Source organism: Phoxinus phoxinus (assembly GCF_949152265.1).
Source record: "Phoxinus phoxinus genome assembly, chromosome: 17".
In the NCBI taxonomy this organism is placed as follows: domain Eukaryota; kingdom Metazoa; phylum Chordata; class Actinopteri; order Cypriniformes; family Leuciscidae; genus Phoxinus; species Phoxinus phoxinus.
In genome coordinates this window covers 30,462,911-30,486,120 of record NC_136892.1, presented here as the reverse complement: position 1 = coordinate 30,486,120, position 23,210 = coordinate 30,462,911, and the positions used below count along the sequence as shown (strand labels likewise).

General features: G+C 37.5%; 1 protein-coding gene and 1 long non-coding RNA gene across 2 annotated transcripts in view; one reads left to right on the top strand and one right to left on the bottom strand.

Moving 5' to 3' along the window:
* Nucleotides 1-463: 463 nt before the first annotated feature.
* On the top strand, nt 464-22,285 carry LOC306984027. The gene is made up of 3 exons (XR_013794464.1): nt 464-629; nt 718-779; nt 22,117-22,285. It is a non-coding gene; the product is annotated as an uncharacterized lncRNA (long non-coding RNA).
* Nucleotides 4,681-23,210, bottom strand: part of zbtb7c (zinc finger and BTB domain containing 7C) — a 29,755-nt gene continuing 11,225 nt past the window's right edge. Inside the window, exons 2-3 of the mRNA XM_079584981.1 lie at nt 11,676-12,993; nt 4,681-7,124 (exon numbers count right to left, since the gene is read on the bottom strand). Of these exons, the coding sequence (XP_079441107.1) occupies nt 6,581-7,124; nt 11,676-12,979 (1,848 nt within the window). The 5' untranslated portion in view covers nt 12,980-12,993 and the 3' untranslated portion in view covers nt 4,681-6,580. The remainder of the gene's footprint in view (nt 7,125-11,675; nt 12,994-23,210) is intronic.

Below are 23,210 nucleotides of genomic sequence, written 5' to 3'. Positions count from 1 at the left end.
TCTAAAAAGAATGTTCCGTGCAGGTTATTTATTATTTTTAGGTTTAATTTTTATAGCTGTTAATGCTGAAATGTGTAATTATTCCATAAAGTAGGCTATATTTTGCAGATACAGTTTATTAAAACCTGGATTAGATCAGTCAAAACGCATTATAATTTTAAGATAAATCCAATTTAGTTCTTATTTTTTACTGCGCGCGATTCTTCCACAGAAAGCTGCGCGCTACTGTAATTTAAAAATTAACGGTCATTTCATTTTTGGTGACTGACTTTACAGACCTCTTTGTTGAATTGCTTATAATTGAGTAAATAGTGTGATTTCAGAGATATTTGACACGTCTAATTAAAGAGAACATGAAGTTAACCCGATAAGTTTTTTTTTGAGACTGACCAAAAGATAATTAAATTATTCCAAATTTTTCTGAGTCTCTTCAGAAAACTTGGACTAAACCGCTCAATATGGATTAGTTTTACCATCTTTTTATGAACTTTTTGAAGCCTCAAAGTGGTAGTTGCATATACTGTCAATGGAGGTAACTTACAGAAAGTTCTCAGATTTCATCAAAATATCTTAATTTGTGTTCCGAAGATGAACGAAAGTCTTGCGGGTTTGGAACAACAAGATCGAGGGTGAGTAACGTTAGGCCTAAATGATGAGTAACTTAAACGTGCAGGTTGAAAGGCAAGCAGTTAAACATTTGCATTACAAAATCAACAGATTCGTTGTGGATGGATGGAGGGCAGTTCTGGATGTGCCCAACGCAATTTCACCTACCACAGGTGAGGTTAATTATCTATTAGCAGATAGCAGATGACGGAAAAATACGGTTTAAAGTTAACAAGTTTTCGCTGTCAGAATAAAACAATTGTGGCAACCATTAGGCTAGGGGTTCAATTAGCATCGGACAAATTTATATACGTCTTTTTTTCTTTCTTTTTTTTTACCTGAAACAAGCCAAACAAGAACGACGTTTGACGCCGTTTACAAGTAGGCTAGGCCTGTATGTGAAGTGTTTTTATGTTTTTAAAGATATAGCTCGCTATTTTACAATAGATTAATTTAACTCAGTTAAAAGTATTAACGTTAATCTTTCTGAGCACCAAGTTGATTTTCACAATTACTTTTAATGACTGGAATTAATTACGGCTAGTGTTTAGTCTACACAGCATCTCAAACTGACCCTTAATTGAATGTCTGTTATATACATATTGTACGTGCACCCCACATGCAGGGTTTTAAATTAACTTTTTCACCCACTGGCCAATTTGGCTACTAATTTTTTTTAAGTTACTGGCCATTCAGAGCTTCTACTCATTCTCATCCTTTTTACGAAAAATATGTTTTAGGTGGACAGATCAATACAGTACAAAGCACATTTAGGATGTTGTAAAATAACAATGTATTTTCTGTTAACCAAATCTTAATATTCGCTATTGCTTCAATGCAAATAAACAAGCGTGCCGTTTTTGTTGCGTAGTGATGTGTATGTTCAAGTAAGCCAGACATGCGCAGATTCTGCATTTAAATACAGACGCTGTATTTAATATCATGATGACTCACGAGTTGAGTATTTGCACTAAATCTGTACAGATTTGGCTTACACAAACTTCCCCAGCAAAGTAAGTAAACAGTAACACGGCGCATTTGGCGGGTTGGCGGATGTGAATTTCAAACCCTGCCCACGTGCCACAACATCTGGCGCTCACGTTCCCCAGACCTGAATTCAATTGAGAACCTCTGGGACATGTTGCAAGGAGAGCCGGACAGGGCTGTGGAAGGGCAACAACCCAGCAGCAGGACCGGTATCTGCGAGGAGGAACAGGAGGAGCACTGCTAGAGCCCTAAAATGACCTCCAGCAAGCTATGGTGTGCATGTTCCTGACCAAACTGTCAGAAACAGACTTCATGAGGGTGGCATGAGGGACTGATGTCTGTCCTCTAGTGGGACCTGTGCTCACAGTCACAGCACCGTACAGCTTGATTGGTATTTGCCAGAGAACACCAGAATTGGCAGGTCTGCCATTGGCACCCCAAAGTGAGGGGAACGTGAGGACCTTGCAGGGAGAATAACGTTCCTCAAAGCCTCTCTAGACTCTTTCGTGTCGTCTGTCACTTGTGCTCTCTAATTCGTGAAGAGAACATGGCACCAATGGCAGAACTGCCAATTCTGGTGTTCTCTGTTCCTCCTCGCAGATACCGGTCCTGCTGCTGGGTTGTTGCCTTTCTGCGGCCCTGTCCAGCTCTCCTCGTGTAACTGCCGGTATCTCATCCGCGCTATTGAAACTGTGCTGGGAGAAACACCAAACCTCCTTGCGACGGCATGTATGGATGTGCCATCCTGGAGAAGCTGGACTGCCTGTGCAACCTGATTGGGTTGCAGCTACAAGGACCCTAACAAAACACAAACTATAGGCACAAATCAGTCCCAAATCAAGGAGAAAGCAAATGACCGTTAGCAAAAACCCGCCCATTTTAGTTACTGTTGCTACTTCCGACAAGCCACGCCGCTCTCACGCCCCAACATGTTCTCACGCAGTGAAAAATACATTGCGTAGCAAAGAGGAGGACAGACCAGGTTACTTTTGATATGAAACAAAGTCTAACCTTTCAAATTTGGCCATTTATAAAAGAAATTTAAACAATAAATACCGTTTTGTGGCTCTTTAATGTGTCTGTCAGATCGCTGTAGAGCCTCAGTTAAAGCTGCTCGTGAACCGATCATCTCTTCTAATTAATTTATAGCATCAAATAAACATGAATGAACATCAGAAGGAATGTTGTTTTAACCGCGGAAAGACGTCAGTACACTCCGTTTTTCAAGTTCAAATCCTCCAACGTTAATCTACTAACTCTCCTGACTGCTTTGTCAGGCAAAAATGGTGGATTCAATTATGATTGGTCAGATCGCCTGTCAATCAAACTCCCTGCGAAGGGTCAATTGTCCAACGGAAGACTTTTTATGAGTTTTGGCTGTTAATTTACACGACTACGACATTTTGGTGGCTTGAAAACGCAAACTTTTGAAAACAGGTTTCAGAGTAAAAGTTTTTGAGAACAATAGCCTTATCATCTCCGTGTAAACTAGAAAAACAGAGATCATTTTGATAACGTTGTCACCTGTACAAAGAAAAAAACATTTCCGTTTGTAGCACATTGTTGTTGTGTAAACATACCCTGATTCTCAATTTACTTATGCGACCTAACTGGACAGATTGATATCCCTGAAGTCTAATTGACTTAGGCTGCGTCTGAAAACTTGGTCAGCTGACTTGTTTTCTTTCTGCCCTTTCAGGCAATGACTTTGAAGGCAGCGTTTGTGCATGAAGGCATCTCATGGGACTGATTTTAAACAGACTGTTCAGAGATAGTGTAACATATTCAGCAAAATAGAGAGAGAGATTTTTAATTACTACTACAATAGTAATTTCTCACTAGAAATTACATCAAAAGTGGAGAACGTTGATCAAAAATGTACATTTACACACCAACTGAAACTTTCAGATGTCATCTTTCCGAAAGGAATTAAAGCACAGGATTGTGGGATATCAAGAGTAGTGAAGGATACATCTATGCTGCCTTCAAAAATCGATCAGATGAAGTTATTTTAGGAGACAGGAAGTGAAGCTAACATTGGATTCGGACATGCCTAATGCCTTCCTACCTCCTTCTCAGCCATAGTGTTATATTGTGATGATTTGGTGTTCCCTTAATTTTTCAACTATATGTGTGTGTGTGTGTGTGTGTGTGTACAGGTAGGAACAGTGTGGGTGAAAATGTGTTTGAAGATAAAGAACTTTATCTTTTTTGTTATGTGCATCTCATCCTCATTTCCATTAGAGGGCGCTAGATATCAGTGAAAGAGGTGGCCACCTAAATAAAGGTATATAAAATGCATTAAGTGGTTATGATTTTACGACTTCATTTGGTGTAATTGTGAATGAGCCATTTTCAACTTAAACATTGAGCCACTGTCACAACTAAAGTAAAGATTAAAGCAATCTAATGCAAAATAGTAAGCTGCTTACTATAACATATTTAAAAAAAGACATTCAAATAATTTGTAATCTTTTTAGGCTAGTTTTTTTTAATGGTGCAGAGACATTCAATTCAAATTAAGGATCAGTGTGAGATGCTGATCCAAAACTAGCAGCAAACACACGATGCAAGTAATTTCAGACATTAAAAGTAATGGTGAGAATAAACTTGGTGCTCAGAGAGATTAAAATGGAAAATGGCGATCCTACTTTAAATTCCTTCATAATGCAAGACAGCATTAGTATGTGTTTGGGAGACTGGCTCATACTGAAGCGCAGTTAGCGTGTGGGTTTAGATTACTCACAGAGATGGTTAATTGTGCCAGAGAGGGCTGTCTGTCGGATCCTCACCGCCTTGTGTCATAACAAACTACCACATGCTATGATTTCAGAGTAATTTTAGGTTGAGGTAAGTTAGCCGTTAAAGAGCTGGTGCATCATCCAGAAAGCCGGACGTTGAGGAGGGAGAACAATTCATGGTCCTTGAGTATGGCACTTAACGTTAAAATACTCTAAAGAGACGGTTAATGCACTTGACCTCACGGCGTTTGTCATCGCTGTGGATAAAAGCCTCTCTAAACGACCCAGTTCTGAAGTTCAGCGTTGGCCGTGTAGTCAGATTTCCAAGAAAGCAATGAGCACAAAAAGAACAAGTTTTTATTTTATTATTGTATTCCAGTTCTTGAATTAATTCGATTCCGTTTACCAGGGATTAATCTAATATACAAATAACACACATATTTATAAAAATGACTTTCACTGAAATTGTTGTTGTATGGAGGCCCTAAAGGGACATGGTGGTGGAAAAAATATATTTTAATGATTTTGCGATTCTCCGAGAAGTTTTGCATTGCAAAAGCATTGTAATATATTTCTTTCTCCCATCTTATTTTTTGTTCTTAACCACGTCCCTTTAGGGGCTCCAATTACTGGGTTAAAGAGGAGTAAAGTGCATATCTCAGACATGTTCTGTGATATTCTTTTTGTATGTTTTTTAATCTTTAATAAAAAGCAATATATCGTAACCAATATTAAAACATCATCAAACAAATAGTGCAAGTAAGTTCCCACCAGTAGCCACAGAAGGGCTTCAAATATATATATATATTTATATACAAATCTTTAAGCACCTTCATTGTTACATGGCCATTGAAACATCTTTGCATTTTGCACACCAAGATAAAAAACATTTTAAATGCCTTGTCAAGTGCAGAGATATTAAATTGTCATGTCTCATCTTGAGTACTTGTACGGTGGCTCTTGAGTTGTTAGACTGGTGTTTCGTTTTGTGGGTGTTTTAGAAGAAAGTCCTGAAGGGGAAAATCAGTGTGTGAGTTTGTATCTGTTAAAAGCTTTTTATTTCAGAATTGTTTCGAGGGTTTGATTTCAGATATCGTGTACTGATGCTCGGACACACATTCTCTCTTGAAAAACACCCCCCCTCTTTAGATAAACCAGAACACAAAAGTGTTAGTGTCTTACAAAACCTCTTAGTAAAATATAGCCAAGGCTTATTTAAATATGCATAAATAGCATGAAAATATTTTTGTTTCGGTTTAACCGATGCTGATTTATTCTAGCCATTCAGATATGAAAGTTGTGGACATTTCCCCCCCGTTTTAGTTTCCTGTACCTCCAAGACACTTCATATGTGAAAAGAAAGACTGCTTTGCAAAAGAGGTGAAAACATTGGATTTCAAGTTTGTTCTTTAACAACACATCTTTGGATGTTTTACAATGTTCAGTATAGAAATACCTACGATAATGAACAATTCCACCATAGAACCTGAAAGCCATCTATACAAATTATTATTTTAAATGTTGCAGACAAGAGCGTTCAGTTTAATCAGGGGTTGATTGAGATGCACAATATAAATAATTTCAATCCTGAAAGTTATTATGAGAAAAACAGCTTGCATTATTTGCACATTACCGCAGATTGGTTTGACATCTTATTTTGGCTGTACAAAAGTTTTTTTTTTTTGTGCGTGTTAAAAATGCTTTCCAATTCCTGAGACTTTTTCTGATTAATCTGTCTTTGTGGTTTCTGTTGTAATTAAAAAAATTTTTTACCACTTTTGTATTTTGCATAGTGGATGTACAATGTGTAGGTTTGTAAAATTTTGATTTACTGCAAACATTAGAGAACCATTGTCAGATAATGCAATGCAAACATCAAAGCTTCTAGCTTATTTCAGCAGGACGTATTTTTCTTTCAGCATACCTGATTGTCAATTTTTTTGCATTCAATTTTCACATACTCCATTGCACTGAACAGTCTATGAGCATATCACCATTGTTAGCAAACGCTGAAGCATCAAAAACAGCTTTAACAAAAAAAGCACATCCAAATCTAGTCATTTAAAAAGTTTTTAAAATCCCTGTCATCCCATTGGAAGCTGACGTATGAAACGAACGAATGAACGAACGAAAAAAAAAAAGTAATTCTTTAATTTGTAATATTACAGAGTCCGAACCCGAGACTTCTCCGAAGCGAGCAGCTGTTTCAAGCTGAGCCAATCAGAGCTCAGGAATTAACGGAAAAGTCACTTTGCGGCTTCGGGAATGGGCGGGGCTCGTTCCAGTCTCACGGCCCAGGGGTCAGAGGGCGCTGAATAAAAGGGCGGGTGGGGCAGAACGTCTTCCGTGGCCATAGCGAAAGCGAACACGCCCCGCTTCCTATTCACGTCCTCTGAGATGATCTTCCTGTCAGTCTCCCGGCTGTCGTTCACGTCCTCCATCGGTTTCCCTCCCGGAGGCTGCTGTTTCTCAGCCCGCTGAGCCAGCAAAGGGGCTTGGAGGGCGTTGGGATCCTGGGGGAAGAGGAAGTTGGTGGCCCGCCAGGCGGAGGGCTTTCGGCCCCGTCGCGGGCGCGAGACACGGCAGCTTTGACGCTTGATGTGCCGGTGCAGGTGGTCGGAGCGCGTGAAGCTCTTGTAGCAATGCTCGCACTGGTACGGCCTAACGCCCGTGTGGATGCGCAAGTGGTTCTTCAGGTCGTAGTTGTGAACGAACTTGGAGTTGCAGTGCAGGCAGATGTAGGGCCTCTCGCCGGTGTGCTTGCGCATGTGAATCTTCAGTTTGTCTTGCCTGAAAAAGAGTAAGACAGCGATTAAGTTTGAGGTTATTTTATACTTGTAAGATGCACCAGGTCTTTTTTCCCATGGAGCACATGCAAAATCAGAAAAAATGTGAAAAAGGAGCGCATTAAAAAAACTTAAAGGAACACGCCGACTTTTAGGGACTTTAGCTTATTCACCGTATCCCGCAAAGTTAAGTCTACATACTCTTTTCATCTCTGTCTGACGCACCCACCGGTAGCCTAGCTTAGCACAAAGACTGGAGGTAAACAGCTCCAGCTAGCATACTGCTCCCAATAAGTGACAAAATAACGCCAACATTTTCCTATTTACATGTTGTGATTTGTATAGTCACAGCGACAGCGTGTACAAATAACAAGGCCACATGAGACATCTTCTAACCGTATACATACTGGGAACTATATTCTCAGAAGGCGAAGCACTGCTACTTCTGCGGAGTGATTTGCTCACAGCGCCTGAAAAGCCCCGCGGTGAGGAGACGAGAGTTCGCTCAGTGTTGCGCTAATCACTCCGCCCGGTTGGGGATACGGTGAATAAGCTAAAGTCCCAAAAAGTTGGCGTGTTCCTTTTTAAGGGATGCAAAGAAAATGTATCTAATAATGTGTTTTTTCTTTATAAAGGAAGGAATACAAGGAGATATTTACAAGCAAAATGATTTATTATATATGTAAGTTATTAAAATACAAAAAGTACACTAGGTTTTTAAATATTTCTTTTTCAAACTTTATTTATTTAACAGTAATTATTGTTCAGATACTACTAAAACCCCTATGTATTGAATAGTATGTGTTAAATAATGCTCTTGTCTCTTTCCCCGGTATTGACAGAATTTTCCAGCTTTCTGTGTTTTCACTGTTATGCGGTAGGGGGCGCTATTACACATCTTCTGAAAGAGTGGCGAATCTCCTGATCAAAACGCAGATGAAAAGCAGCAGAAACAAGCGATAAAAGCATTGCTTATGCACGTTGTAGTCTTTGAGAGAGAAAAAACACACGATTTATTTTAGCTTTTTGTTAAAGTTTTTTTATGAAATTTACTCAAATTTAAGAGTTTATAAAAAAGAAGGCATAAAGTTGTTGTTTTTGTTGTTGTTTGAAAGCAGAGTCTCTGTTCTTTCTTTTGATATTGTTAAAAATATTGTGCGATGAGCCATGAAAGTTTTGTGAAAATGATCAAAAACGCTGGCGTTGGCTGGCAACTTTTATTTCTGTGACGGAGCATCAGACAGAAGCGGTTAAGTTAAATTCAAATTTCAGATACAGTTTATTGTGTAACCAGAATATCATTAATGAACTGTAAAATCAATTATATGTATGTGTGAGTTTTCATTATAGAAGCCCGAAATACGCCAGGACTCTTATCTTGAAATGCCCATGCGTTATAATATGCTCATCTGAAACATATTTCAATATAAGCACCATAAAGTAAACATTATCATAACTCATCAACAGTAGATCACAAGCAATCTATTTATTTATTTATTTCAATAATCACCTTTTGCAGTTTAAAAATCACATTAGGCTGTATTGTGATTTCTGTTTTGTCCCTCCCCAAATGTAAGAATAATTAGGATGTTTGTTATTCCATTTAAGAAGTTTTATAACATGCATCTGATTTTTTTTTTTTTTACTTTTTGAGGACCCGTGGGGATTTTTATCTATTTTTTTAATCTTAAGATGATGATACACGGGGCAGCTTTTTGAGCAATGTTGCCATCAGCGGGCAACCAGGTGAGACACACGGCCCACGACCGATCTTAAGTATCCATTCCAGATAGAAATGTGCTGCCCATTTTCAATGGGAAAGTGCCCGGCAACATTGCTAAAAACAATTGCCCCGTGTATTATCACCTTTACATCGTAAACACTCTTTCTCACGCATCCTCGATTGAATATGCATGCAGGAAAACACACAAACAGGTGTACGCCTTCATACTTGAAAAGCATACAGCTGCAAGTTGCTCAACAGTAGCAGCCACAGAAGAACCTAAAAAACACGAAACCCGAAACACTCAGGATTTAGTGTCCCTGTTATGTGGTATCCAGATGAGTTATCCAGAAGCTGAAAAAACGTTGTTTGATCTATTTCTCACTCTAGATCTCACTCATAGAAATTTCAGTGTTTGAAAAGTCCAAAAGTGCAATGTAGGTCTTATATTAACATCACCACGCTTTGGCTTTTATTACAGTGTGGAAACCTCGTGCGGGCTTCGACCACAGTGATGCATAAAGTGTTTCACAGCAGGTTTGTCCTTATGATGCTGCTCTAGTTTTCATGTGCCTTTTCATTGTTGTAATACCGAAGCTTAGCTGTTCAGCTTCAAAGAGGCTATTTATTCTTGTAGACAGTCAAGTGTAATTTGTTTGAGGGAAAAAGTTGCATGACAGCATGTCAGAATTATTTCTCGTAAATCTGTCATTGTAAAACTATTACATTTGTCTGATGCTTTTTAGTGAACGTTCACTTTAAACGAGTTGTTCTTGTTATTGCTGAAATGTTAAGGGGGGATAGGTCACCCAAGTTTTTTATGCTCGTGTGGTTTCGAACGTTTACAGATGAAGGAAAGTCATACCGGTTTGGAACGACATGAGGGCGAGTAAATGGCAAGTTTTTAGTTAAATATGTGGGTGAACTATCACTTTAATGGTGTTGTTGCGCATTCACATTGTCTCCATTTCTTCCTATCATTGCCATAAACAATCACTATAAATAAAGGTGGCAAAAAAATAAAATAATAATAATTAAAAAATTGCAAAAATAAAAATAAGTTAAAATGGTAAATAATAATTATAATATTTGGAAATGTATAGAAAAATACAAAATACACCCACCATAATTCCCATCAACTACCAATATAAATAAAACTGGCAAGTTTTTTTAATTGTAATTTAATAATAATTTAAATAAAAAAAGGTAGATGAAAATAAGTTAAATGGTAAATAATAATTGTAATACTTAGAAGTGTATATAAAAATATCACCATCATTCCCATCAAACATCATTCCCCTCAAAAGTATTTTAAAAAGAGTAATTTTATAATAAATGAAATAAAATACATCAATTAAATGTTTAGTAATAATTGTAATTAGAAGTGTATAGAAAAATACAAAATATACCCACCATAACTCACCCATAAACCTTCACTATAAATAAGTGGAAAACATTTTTAAATAGTAATTAAATAATAATTTTAATAAACGTTAATTAAGTCAATTATACATATTAAAATTATTGTTAATTTTATTAATTAGAACTTAAGTGTGTCGAAAAATACAAAGTATTTCTATTCTTCTATAGGAAAGTATACTTTAATAGTATCACTAACTTCTCTCATTAACTCTCTTTAGTTAATGCGTTAGTGTTGTTTGATTGTGTGTATATTTGTTTATTTATTTATTGAGAGTTAAGAAAACTGCATTTGCTTCATGGTATTGAAAACTATGATTCAATAAAAACAACACAGAGAGGACCACTGGAATAACACAGTTTTGTCTCTCACTCTCATTTATTACTAAAGGGAGTACTGCAAATTTTGGTAGTACTTGAAAATTGACAAAAAAATTTTTAAAATGAGTGTCCCCTTAAAGGAACAATATGTATGAATTTTGTAATAAAATATCCAAAAATCACTTGCACAGTGTGATATATTTCCTGCAGTTGTGTACTTACAATACACCAAAAGTTCCCAAAGATTTAAAATTTCAGATAAATTCCCATTTTAAATAATTGGCTGTCCCGTAATCCCTGTTCACTTGTCGCCTGTCAATGATGTTATATCCGCGTTATCCCTGGTATCCGTAGACAACTGCGTAGTGCGTAACGTCTAGCTGCACGCTGGTGTTGTTTCGTTCAAACATTATGGACCATGGCAAGCAGACTTTGGGACAAAAGGAGAACTAAAACGGGGATCAATATCAGCGTGGCGTTTTCGAGACGCCGAGAGCTCCACGTCCGTGACAAACTTTGACTTGATAGAGACGCCGCTCTTACATGTACTTTATTAGACAGGTGAGCAAATGTACATAAAACTAATCAATGTTAGTTCAACATGATAAAATGTTAGAATATGATCTGTATGTTATTCTAATGTTGATCTAGCTTACTGCTAGTCTCATATAGCCAACAAACTAACATTATAGCTTTCAACACACTCAAATGCAGTTTAGTGTGATAGTGTAGAGCGAGTGAGACAGCGCTGCGTTACCTCACAAGCTTCATTCGTCTAATAAACTGACCTGTGTGAGTATTAAGCACTTGCGGGTAGTTCGGTAGAATTAAATGTCCTTAATGTCCGCGGGACTCACGTGTGGCTCTGATATGTCTCTTATTAGCAATCGTGCCCTGCTTCACACCACAGTCATGATAAAAACATAGTTGTATTCACTCATCCATAAACATTATTAGATCCATCGGCTTGACGACAAGTTCCATAATTCCGCAGGAAATTTTGCGTCATCAACCTACGCCTTTGTTATTTTAAGAGGTTAGCGACCTCTAGCGGCGAAAGAAATTACATATTGTATCTTTAACCCGACTCACCTGGTAAAGCGGACCTCGCAGATGGTGCACATGTAGGGCTTCTCCCCCGTGTGTGTTCGCATGTGCCTCGGCAGCTTTCCCGCTCCTTGAATCACCTTGTTGCAGATCGGGCACTGCTGTGACGCTTTGGGCTTCATCTTCCTCTCCTCCTCCAGCTGCCACGGAGGAAACAGTGTCCCGAGGTGAGAGGCGGAAAGAAAGCTCAGGTAGGACCGCAAGTCCGCTCCCTCTTTGATCGGGCCGAGAGCGGGGTCAGAGGTTATACCCAAACCTGGACTCATAAAGTCTTTGAGGAAGTCTCTGTGAAGGATAGGGTTCGTGGGTTCATCCTTTAACTCTTCTTTGATGACTTCTTTCTTGACTGCGAGGTCCAGAGGACTGTTTTCCAGAGAAGCAGCGGGGAAAGGGTGTCGCGGCTCCAGAATCTGAGGATAGCCTGGGAATTCTGCAGCCCACATTGGAGGATAAAAGCCTGGGAGAAGAGGCGAGAATCCAGCTCCTCTGTCCAGGCCTGGCACTTTCGGATACAGCCCCTCTTGAAGTAAGGACTCAATGGAGAAGTCCTTCAGCGCCCGGCCCTCCAATCCCTCCGGCCCTCTGGGTTTCCCAGCACTTGGAGTGTCCAATGGGCGTCTTTGGGATTCTTGTCCATCCCGGTCTGGCTTCGGCGCCTCTTGTTGCGAGCTACACGGTGGGCTGTCCGTTCTCCTGTCCTCCCAAACTCTCCGTCTCTCTTTGTTTTCCGCCACATTGCCTTGCGCAGACTTCTCACTATTGTCGTCCTCGAATTCTCCATCTTTCGAGTCAACCTCCTCCTCCATTTCCTCCTCTTCGTCCTCGTCTTCTTCGTCATCCCCTTCAAACTCCTCTCCTTCTGCAGGTCCTCCTCCTTCTCCCCCTCCACCCGTGTCCATGATTTCCAAACACACGTTTATGATGCAGGGAATTTCCAGGAGCCTCGCGGCACTCAGGATTTCCTTGACGTTGGATGCGGTCACCGTCAGCGTCGACGTGTACGCAAACTCCAGAATGGCCGTCAGCGATTCCGGCGCCACGAAGTCCAGCTCGTAGATGGCGTGCGGGTTGGCGTCCCGACTAGAGCCGGTGGCCACCGTGAAGAGTTTTTTGAAGTACTGGCTGCAGGCGGCCAGGACTGATCGATGGGTCCGGTACTCCTGATCCCTGACGACGAGGATGACGTCGCACAGAAGCCCGTCCCGCCGCTGCTCGTTGAGACTGCACAGGATATCATTGCTGTGGTTCGGGAAGGGAATTCCGATCAAGTCCTCGTCTGTGTGCGCCATCTTCTCCGGGGAATCTGTGTATGGGTAAAAAGTGAAATTGGTCAGAGCTGCAGTTTGTTATAGTGTCATGCATTAAAACAGGGCTGGCTGCTAAATCGATATTGATATCTATCATAAAAACAAATCAATCATATCAATAATGAAGTTTTGACTAAATTTCAATTAGATGCTAGAATGTCTGCAGGTAGCTCTTCAATACAAACCGCATATATTAATACAGTAGTCAACATTTGCTGTGGATCAAAGCCTTTCATCAAAGTTATACATGAATTTTGACCAATACCCGTTCTTGTCTTTGATTAACTTTTTTTGATCCACTTCAAATGTTGACTACTGTAGTTCAGCTTTAACTTGAGGAAATAGACACTGAATGTACACTAAAAACTGGTGTAGGATTTTCACTGCTTCAAATTGCTTGTAAATTTCACAAATAATTACGAAGAAATGGCAAGAGACACTTTGAATTTAACGTGCAATTTTAAAGTAGAAAGACGGAAGTAGTACTTTCATGTAAAACGTACTACAATAAACTTTTTTTCAATGATCCAATCAAATTTTATTTGCAACTTTGAAAAAAATCTGTTGAAGTATTATTGTTGTTATTATTATTATGATTTAGGGATAACCAAGATATTTGTTCATCCATGTTTTAATTTATACAGTATACACGTTCTGTTGTGTTGCACCTTATTTGAATAATAAAAATGCAGTATTTTGTTGTAAATTAATTGTTATATTTTCAATTGTTTACATTTTAAAAGATTAAAATAATTTCATCAGACACAATTTTTTATGATACATTTTTATGAAATCGTAAAAAATAAAATTGAAAACAGAATTTCAACAGATTTCATTCTCAATTAAAAGGTAGTTTAAATTCATTTTCAAACATGTGAAATGCATTTCCTTCCATGTTACTAGTATAAAATGATTAATATTGATATCAAATGATATGGGAAAAAATATTGTGAGAATATATTTGGCCATATCACCCAGAACTACTTTAAAATATTATTAATATACAATGAGATTTGAGCAAAAACTGCTTGTTTTTGCAAAAGTGTGTAACTTGTGTGTGCGTGCACTTTGCGGTTAAAGAGGATGCGTCACATCATCAGATAATTAATTAGCTCCCATAGAGCATGCAAGGATCAAATCTCTGTGTCTCTCTGATTGCGATCAAACAGCAGCTCCTCTGGCTTCTGCTTTTCATGACATATATTGAAAGCAGTGGCTATTTTTTTGTGTAGGCCTTGACAGATAGCAAAATAAATCAGATCGTTTGCATTGTGAGAAAAGCTGACACTTATCTTTATCACGTTCGGAAAGAAAAGAAGACAAGACAACACAGGAAGGCAAAAGGGGTCAGGCTCTAGTTTCTGCTTTCCACGGGAAAAAAAGTGTCAGGGCATGAGTAAACGTAACCCACCACCTCCAGTTTTACTCGCGTCGCATGAGAGCTCTGATAATGGTGCTGCTTAATTGCAATTACTTTTGATTAATTAACAGGCATGCAATGTTGAATCGTAAAAAAAAAATATATATATATATTTTAGTCATGTCTAGTTTAAAAGTGCACTTCTACTGTACAGTGCCCAACAATTATAAAGAATTTGCAAAGCTATATTTTTCGGACAGCGGATCTCCGTTTAGATGCTCCTAAATACATGAATGGAGCCCGAATTGTACCTGCGGATTCCCTGAAATGTTTACTGTGACTTTTTAAGAGGCATTTTGGCAGCATTGTCCTTCATTCATGGCTATGAATAGAGTTTAATCTCAGTGTGTCTCGTCCCCGTGGTCACTGCAGGCATGTGGATGGAGGCTTTCATACGTCCCGCCACCACCGAAAGCTGTCGACTGGCGTTCAATGGTCCAAAAACGGCTTCTGAGCCAAAGGAAATGAGCTACTGGTTTTTTTTCTCTTGTACATTGTCTTTATTCTCTCTATAATATTGAGCTCAGCACTTACCAATCAGGATCTTAATGTCCCTTCTGCTGTTGCTAGGAGACAGATGCTATAATTACCGTTTGAACATATAGTCAAGTAACACGGACTGTATCTTTTAAATTGAGAGCCTTGTGTTTTAAACAATGTGACCCTTCAGGTAAATATACATATCTTGTATATTTGGTGTGTAAATATATAGATGCCACAAAAATAATTTCTTTGGCCTGTATGAACCAACATCAAATTGGAAATGGAATAATGAATAACTTTTATAGATATCGAAGAATTTTACATATATAATATGCCTTGAATTATTTATAATTGATTTGTTTGTTCTTTGCTAATTGTGCGTAAATAACATTTTATTCTTTTGATGATTTTTAAGGGATAGTTCACCCAAAAGTGACAATTTTGTCATTACTCATCCTCATGTTGTTCCAAACCTGAATTAGTTTCTCTTCTCTGTTGAACATAAAATAAGATATTTTGAAGAATGTTATAAGCAGACAGTTTACGGCTCCCATTGACGTCCATAGTATTTTTTTTTTCTCTTCTACTATTGAAGTCAATGGGTGCCGTCAACTGTTTTGATTACAATACCAACATTCTTTAAAATATCTTCTTTCATGTTCACCAGAAGAAAGAAACTCATACAGGTTTGGAACAGCTTGAGGGAGAGTAAATGATGACAAAATGTTCATTTTTGGGTGAATTATCCCTTTAACCACATGTGTAGAAATAACACAAACTCTTTCAAAGGTTTAATTGCAGAAAGAAAAAAAGAGAAAGGGGGGAGGATGAAATCTCATGTCCCCAGAAGTTCCCTGACAGGTTGGGCAAAACTAAAAAAAAAAAAAAATTCAGCCCCACCCTGGAAAATCCAGCCAAGTTAAATAGGCGTTCAGAGCTAAAAACAACAGTAGGGAGGGAGTGAAAAAAAGGAAGAGAGACACAGTGAGGTCTCCCACCCACCCTGGGAGCACATGCGTTTCTCGTCTCCTCTTTTCTCAGTCCGGCCCTCCACACCTCCTCACTCACTCCCATAATTATAGTGTGCGTGTTTGAGGGCCGACTGGCCCCTCCACACACACGCTTAACACTGACTAACTCCTTCAAACCTTGACAATTTACTCCTTCCTGTGTGCCGACGCATGCTGACATACCACCAGAGACTAGTTGCGCCAATACTACACAATACTCGTACATCTATTGGAAAACCTTTTTTGTATCATTTGTCTAACTTCTTTCTAAATTTTGTCTGGAACTTTTCTGTTGTTTTCAATACTGACCCTTACATGCAACCTAGGGTGCCACTCAACATTTTTTTTATATATTTTTCGTCCTCTCACCCCCTCCCCCACATGTGTTAGTAATGTGAAAAGAAAAAAGCTGACAAAATTTGTATTCTAATGATTATTACTGGTAGCTCAACGCGGACAAAGTTTTACAATATGCAACATTTTCCGATACTATCATGTAATATTAACTTTGACATCACAAATCAGAATCTGGCAAAAATCCTCAGAAAGTAGACTAAACAGTTGATAATCAACAGTTCAGCACAATCATTTGAACACGAACGGTGTCAAATAGTGACCAAACTGTCAGCATTAATGATGTGGATGTTGCGGCACCTAACTGCTGTAAAGGTGGACTTGTTATTAGGATTTGGAAAGTCATGGCGGTGAATTTTTTTTAAATAAAATGCAATTTTTTTTAGATAAATGTACTACATATGCAACATTTGAGCTCATTGAGCTACCAGTAAATAATAAAAGGAACAGAATGAGGGGGTGAGACCTTTAACATTTTGAAATAAAAAAAAATTCCATTACATTGAATGGCACCCTAATGCAACCTTTTGCATTTTTACCTTTGCACATTGAGTATGTTTATTGAGCCATTGTCCTTGTTGGTTCCCACCGAGTTGACTGACCCACACACACCTCAGCGAGATGCTATCTGAAATCCTGTCGAAACTGTTGATGCACTGCTAGGAAAGAGCATGCTTTAGATTGATATCTGCGACTGGACCGCAGCTCAGTTTGTCCTCCTCCATATTTGCACTTTTTTTTGTTTTAAAATGATTTGATAATTTGTACTCAATTGGAGTGTAGTAGAATTATTCTGTAGATGTTGCCTTTGCGGTTTGCTTGTGATGTTTCTAACGATAAGGAAAGACAACGTAATTTTCCACGGAGTAATATTTTATCGCAATGTTCACATGCTTCTGACAACAAATTTCAGCTGTCAGGCGCTCGGTATCGTTTCAGTATTTAATTAGTTTGACTGTTAATATTAGAAGTGCAGAATAGTGTAACCCAAGAAAACGTGTTAAATGTCGTTCGAGAAAAAGTTTGAGAGCTTATTTAATTTCTCATTCATTAAATATAAATTCAATTTATATATACTGTATACAGTGCATGAGTTTTTCTGTATTAACGTGTTTGCATTTGTATTGTTATATTATTTGGTTATACAGTTGAAACTCTAAAAATTCGAATATCGTGCAAAAGTTAATTTATTTCAGTAATTCAACTTAAAAGGTGAAACTAATATATTATATAGACTCATTACATGCAAAGTGAGATATTTCAAGCCTTTATTTGTTATAATTTTGATGATTATGGCTTACAGCTTATGAAAACCCCAAATTCAAAATTAGAATATTGTGAAAGTTTTTCATATTAAGCTATAAGCCATAATCATCAAAATTATAACAAATAAAGGCTTGAAATATCTCACTTTGCATGTAATGAGTCTATATAAAATATTAGTTTCACCTTTTAAGTTGAATTACTTAAATAAATGAACTTTTGCTCCTTATTAAATTTTTTCGAGTTTCACCTGTAATTAAAATATTAAAAAAACTTGTTCACTACATTTTCTGGAGATTTTAACTCTTTCTTTTAAGTATTGTCGAAGAACAATTTAAAATAATAGAATTATTATAGATAACATAAATACATTTTTCAGATTGCATTTTGTTGCAATGCCAAAATCAAATGCCCTGCTTGAGGTTAAAGGATGTTTTTTAGAGATCATCTGAAAAAAAGTTCAGCGTTTTGTTCTGGTGTCTGTCTTGATCTACGCAGTTTGTGGAAAGAGGTGAAGAACGTCTCATAAAATACCCTCACACAGTTCCTTCAGCCTGATAAAATACCACACACTCATTTCAGCACAGAGAAGCGTTTGTGATTTTAAAAAAGATGCATGCATGTGGACCAGTGTTTCCTGCACCGCTATTCAGGAGGAGCATTGCAAAAAAAGCTAGATGTGTTTCTGTGATATTGCGTCGTTGTCCTTGTCAGCTTGCGAAAATGAACACGCAATGAGTATGTTTCAGTGCTGCTTGATTCACAAAATCCTCCGTTTTAACCAATTGCTCTGAATTGAGCAGTTTTCAGTTTGAATTTGTCTGAAAGCTTACTTAAAGTTATGATAAAAACGATCATTTATAAGCTCAGTAAAACCGGTATGTAGAAATTAAGTGTGATTTAAGCATTATCAATAATAACCTTGTTTGCGGATATCTCCTATTTTCATCTTTACCTGTTCATGAATTACTAGTTCTGAGTTCAACATCAATCACAATGTGTCATATCTCAAAACATAAATGACACTGTGAGTAAAAACCCAAACTACCCCCTCAGTTCTTTGATCGTTCAGAATAACACACACCTATGTTTGATGTTTGAACTAAATACATAAGCACACGCAGGCGAACACCTGCTTTGATGATCGTCTTAACTGGGACAAAGACTGTGGCTTCAAAATTAATATAGTGATTATTCCTTAATGTATTCATAAGCACTTTTTTTTTAAACACAATTCTGGGGGTTAAATGCATGCGTTCGGTGCACGACGGATGCCTCGCCTAACTTTGTGATGCAAAGATGACCAACTCTTGATATGGTGAAGTTACAACATCTCCTCCAAAAGTTAAAACAGTTCACATTTGTGAGAGATATTTCATCATGGCCTCTTTAGGGAGGCAGGGCTCGAGTCTAAGACAGGAGCGAGCGCGTGTCATGGTGCTCAGACTGCTGGTAAATTGGCTAAATCCAGCCGTGGGTTCGTGGGTCCTGAGGGAGATCATTTAGGGGCCTCACCTGCAGGGGCACCTGTAGGTTTTAGTCTATTAGTGCTTGCCCTGTTTACAGACAGATCTGCCTCCCTCCCTCTCCTGCACTCTAGCAACGGCACACCGATCGCCCAATAGAAGGCTGTGGATTTGAATACGGTTTCTCTCTGCCCTGTAGTGATTTGCATATAATACACAGCAAACGGTTTAAAGGTGCTTTGGTTACTGTGAACCTGATTTCCGTTTCAGTTTAGAATATTTCAGACATTTGCATGGTTTGTAATGTTTCCACAGTCGGAATAATTACTTTTGTGGTTGTGGAATTTGGGTTTGACATTTGCATTAAATAGTAACAGAAGTTTTGAGTTTTGTTAATGGGTAGCTGAAGATGTCAAGTAAAAAACTATTTTAAACCAGATTTTTCTGATTCTTCATTATTTTTCTATATACCATGACATAAATTTAATCATGTCACCTTTATTTATATAGTTCTTTATACAATACAGAGTGTTTCAAAACAACTTCACAGTAATAAACAGGAAAATAACAATCATGTGAAATATATATATATTTATATATATAGGTATATAGAAAAATTATGAAGAATCAGAAAAATCTGGTTTACTTGACATCTTCTTGACGTCACTTCAGCAACCCATTAACAAAACTTCTATTTATATATATAGGCTATTTATTTATTTACCGGTAATTAAAAATACTGTAAAAATCAATAAAAAACTATCATTCATTGCACCAGTCCAATTTCTGAATTCTTTAAATACATCAATTTATTCTTAATGTATTAAGAATATATATATATATATATACTCATATTATGAGTTTGGATTAAGATTTTTGTTTATAATTAAGCTTTTGTTAATGTTAATTTTTAATGTTGTTAATTTTTAAAGAAGTCTCTTATGATCACCAAGGTAATATTACAATTTTAAATTATTTCTATTGTAATATATTTAAAAATGTCATTTATGGCAAAGCTTCTTTATATATAATTTAAAAAAAAATCTAAAATCAATGTGCATGTCAGTTGTCAACCACCCTAATACAAATAGTAGACAGACCACAGACTTAAACCGGTCCTTACTAAACCTTGTTTAATCAAGTTAAAGAAAACATAATAAAGTGTGGTGTGAAGGTTTGGCCTCGTGTTTTTTGGCCCTCTCGGAGTTCTTTTAAACGTTCTGCTATAAATTTGTCCCAAATGTTTGAGCTGCTTTTCACCCGTAGACTGATTCCCCCGCCAACAGATGAGAACAAACGTAAACGACACTTTAAGAGACTTGTTAAGATTACACACAGGGATTGTGTAATGTCTGCTGTAATTCGTCTGTTTGCTAAATATATGAAGCAAGACCGTACAGACACCTGCATCACACGCTTCACCTGCTACAAACAGTAATTTACACGCTTTTTAATCTGCGTCCTTCAAACACACAAACACACGTCAACTTTATGACACCCTTTCAGAAACTTCACAAACATATTCAAATGACTGTCTAAACTTTAATAATTCTAATTAAATTTTGCTTTTATGCTTTTGGTGGATTTCCATAAATCAGATAATGCTCAAATCTGTTTTTGGATGATAATATGAGCAGCAAAATCCACAGTCTGACATTTTCAAATCTGATCTGGGCCACTTTTGTGTGGAAACAAATCTGATATGTATCTGATTTTTGCATTGTGACGTCAGTTCGTTTTTTTTTTTTTTTTTTTTTTTTTTCAATCCCAAATATAGTTCATAAAATGCACTATATCGCAATTTATCGATAAAATTTATAGATTTTAATCGATTTTATCGATTTCACAATTTATCAACTTATCGCAGAAAGATGCCAAATATGTATGTATGTAAAATCTAATATATATAAAATCTTATATATATATATATATATTAGATAGATAGATAGATAGATAGATAGATAGATAGATAGATAGATAGATAGATAGATAGATAGATAAAATATAATTAATGTATAATAAAGTTTTACTTTATAATTTTATATATGGCCTACAACTATTTACTTTTATATATTTTAGGTATATACATGTAATTAATATTTTACACTTATTTTAAGCAGTGACAGTCGCAGTTAAAATGTTTGGCTTTATATATCTTTAAGCGGAAAGTTCTTCTATTTCATATAAAAATGTAATGTGGTACAATACTGGTCAAAAGTTAGGAAACATTTTTTGAAAGAAGTCTCTTCTGCTCACCAAGGCTCCATTTATTTGATCCAAAATACAGTAAAAACAGTAATATTGTGAATATTATTAAAATGGCAAGTAACTGTTTTCTATTTGAATATTAAAATGTAATTAATCCTGTGATCAAAGCTGAATTTTCAGCATCATTACTTCAGTGTCACATGATTTTTTATATATTTTAAAATGTATTAATTGTAAAAGTTTGTATTGTACTTTTGATCAGCCTTGGTGAGATTAAGTTCAAAAACATTAAAACCTCAATGACCAGTACTGTATATTTAAAGATGATTGTTACAATGAATGTAGCAATGTGGGTCGATCATCAGTTTAGATCAGCCACATTTAAAAGATTTATCATGAGAAATGAAAAAGTGCACTTTATCTTACAGTGTTGAACAGCCTGTGAAGTAAATAACTTAAAGTCATGTTGTGATAACGGAGCACTTTGCTTTGCTGCTGTCACACACATCAGAGTCAGCGGTGTCTGGTGTAATTGTCGATTTGCTGTGTCCATTACTTGTTGTGTTAGTTTGCGTTTACAGCGGGCAAAGACTCCACATGCTAATTTTCTGGAGACGACATCTAAAGAATGGCCCAAATAATTACATGAGTCATCAAATGTCTGCCCACAGACATGCTGTTCTCTACCTGAGATGCACACAAACATCCCCGACGGACACGTACAAACAAACATAAACAGCTTGTACGAACGCACATGTCAACCACAGACTCAAATATTGTGCGCATTGTGACTCAAACCACACACCGAGACAGACTTCACACATGCAGAACTCTTGAAAACAGGTTAGCAGTAACGCACTCACCCTGTCCAGATCCTCAGGTGTGTGTCTAAGTGTGTGTGTGCTTTTATTCCAGGACTAAGTGTGGTCTCAGATCCGAGCCGGTCTCATCTCCGTCTCTGAGGGACACAAAGACGTCTGTCCATCCTCTCTGCCCGAGCGTCTCCTCTCCATTCACAAAAAAGCACAGACGAGCGTCCAACTACAAGCCCAAAACAACAGCACACGCGCGGACAGACTGAGAGGTTTGTGTGGACGCTGACAGGAAGGAGGAGAGAGAGAGAGAGAGAGAGAGAGAGAGAGAGAGAGAGAGAGAGAGAGAGAGAGAGAGAGAGAGAGAGAGAGAGAGAGAGAGAGAGAGAGATTGAGAGAGAGAGAGAGAGAGAGAGAGAGAGAGAGAGAGAGAGAGAGAGAGAGAGAGAGAGGAGAGAGAGATGAGAGAGAGAGAGAGAGAGAGGAGAGAGAGAGAGGAGGTGGTGGTGGATCTACTCTAGAGCGGCGATGTAGGTTTTATAGCTGGGTGGGAAGCTCAGGATAATAATACCCATCCTCCTCCACAACACAGTTTAAGCCTCAGTATGTAATAAAGCCCATGGTGCACAAACCCTCTGATTTGGGGTCAGACAAAATGAATTTTTAGTTTTATTCGTGAAGGATTTGCAACTCGAACTTGGGCACAAATGAAGGGAGAGAGAGAGAAAACTACCAGTTCTATATATGCATGTGCGCTGACTTCAGAAGATGAATTAGACGAAGGTAGAAGACCCGAAGTTCACAATACTCTTACTTCTTAAAACTTACCACATACTGGACATTATACATTGGCTATGGTCTTAGATATATATTTTTATTAAAACATGCACCGTCACATTGTAATCTTAGATTAATAATAAAACTGATTTAGTAAAGTTTTCATGCAATTTTATTTAAACATATGGCAATCAACTCATATAATGAGTCAAGAAAGAACTGTGATTTATCATTATCATTTGCCAAAATGTAGTATATGACCCCAGAGCACAATGCATTGTGGGATAAAGTATCTGAAGCATTGTTCTCTGGTTGTATACTACTACATGCATACTACACATTTTGGCAAATGTAGTATGTAATCTAGACATGCAGGATAAATGACTTACTCTACAGTCAACTAAAACTAAAAGCAAAAAC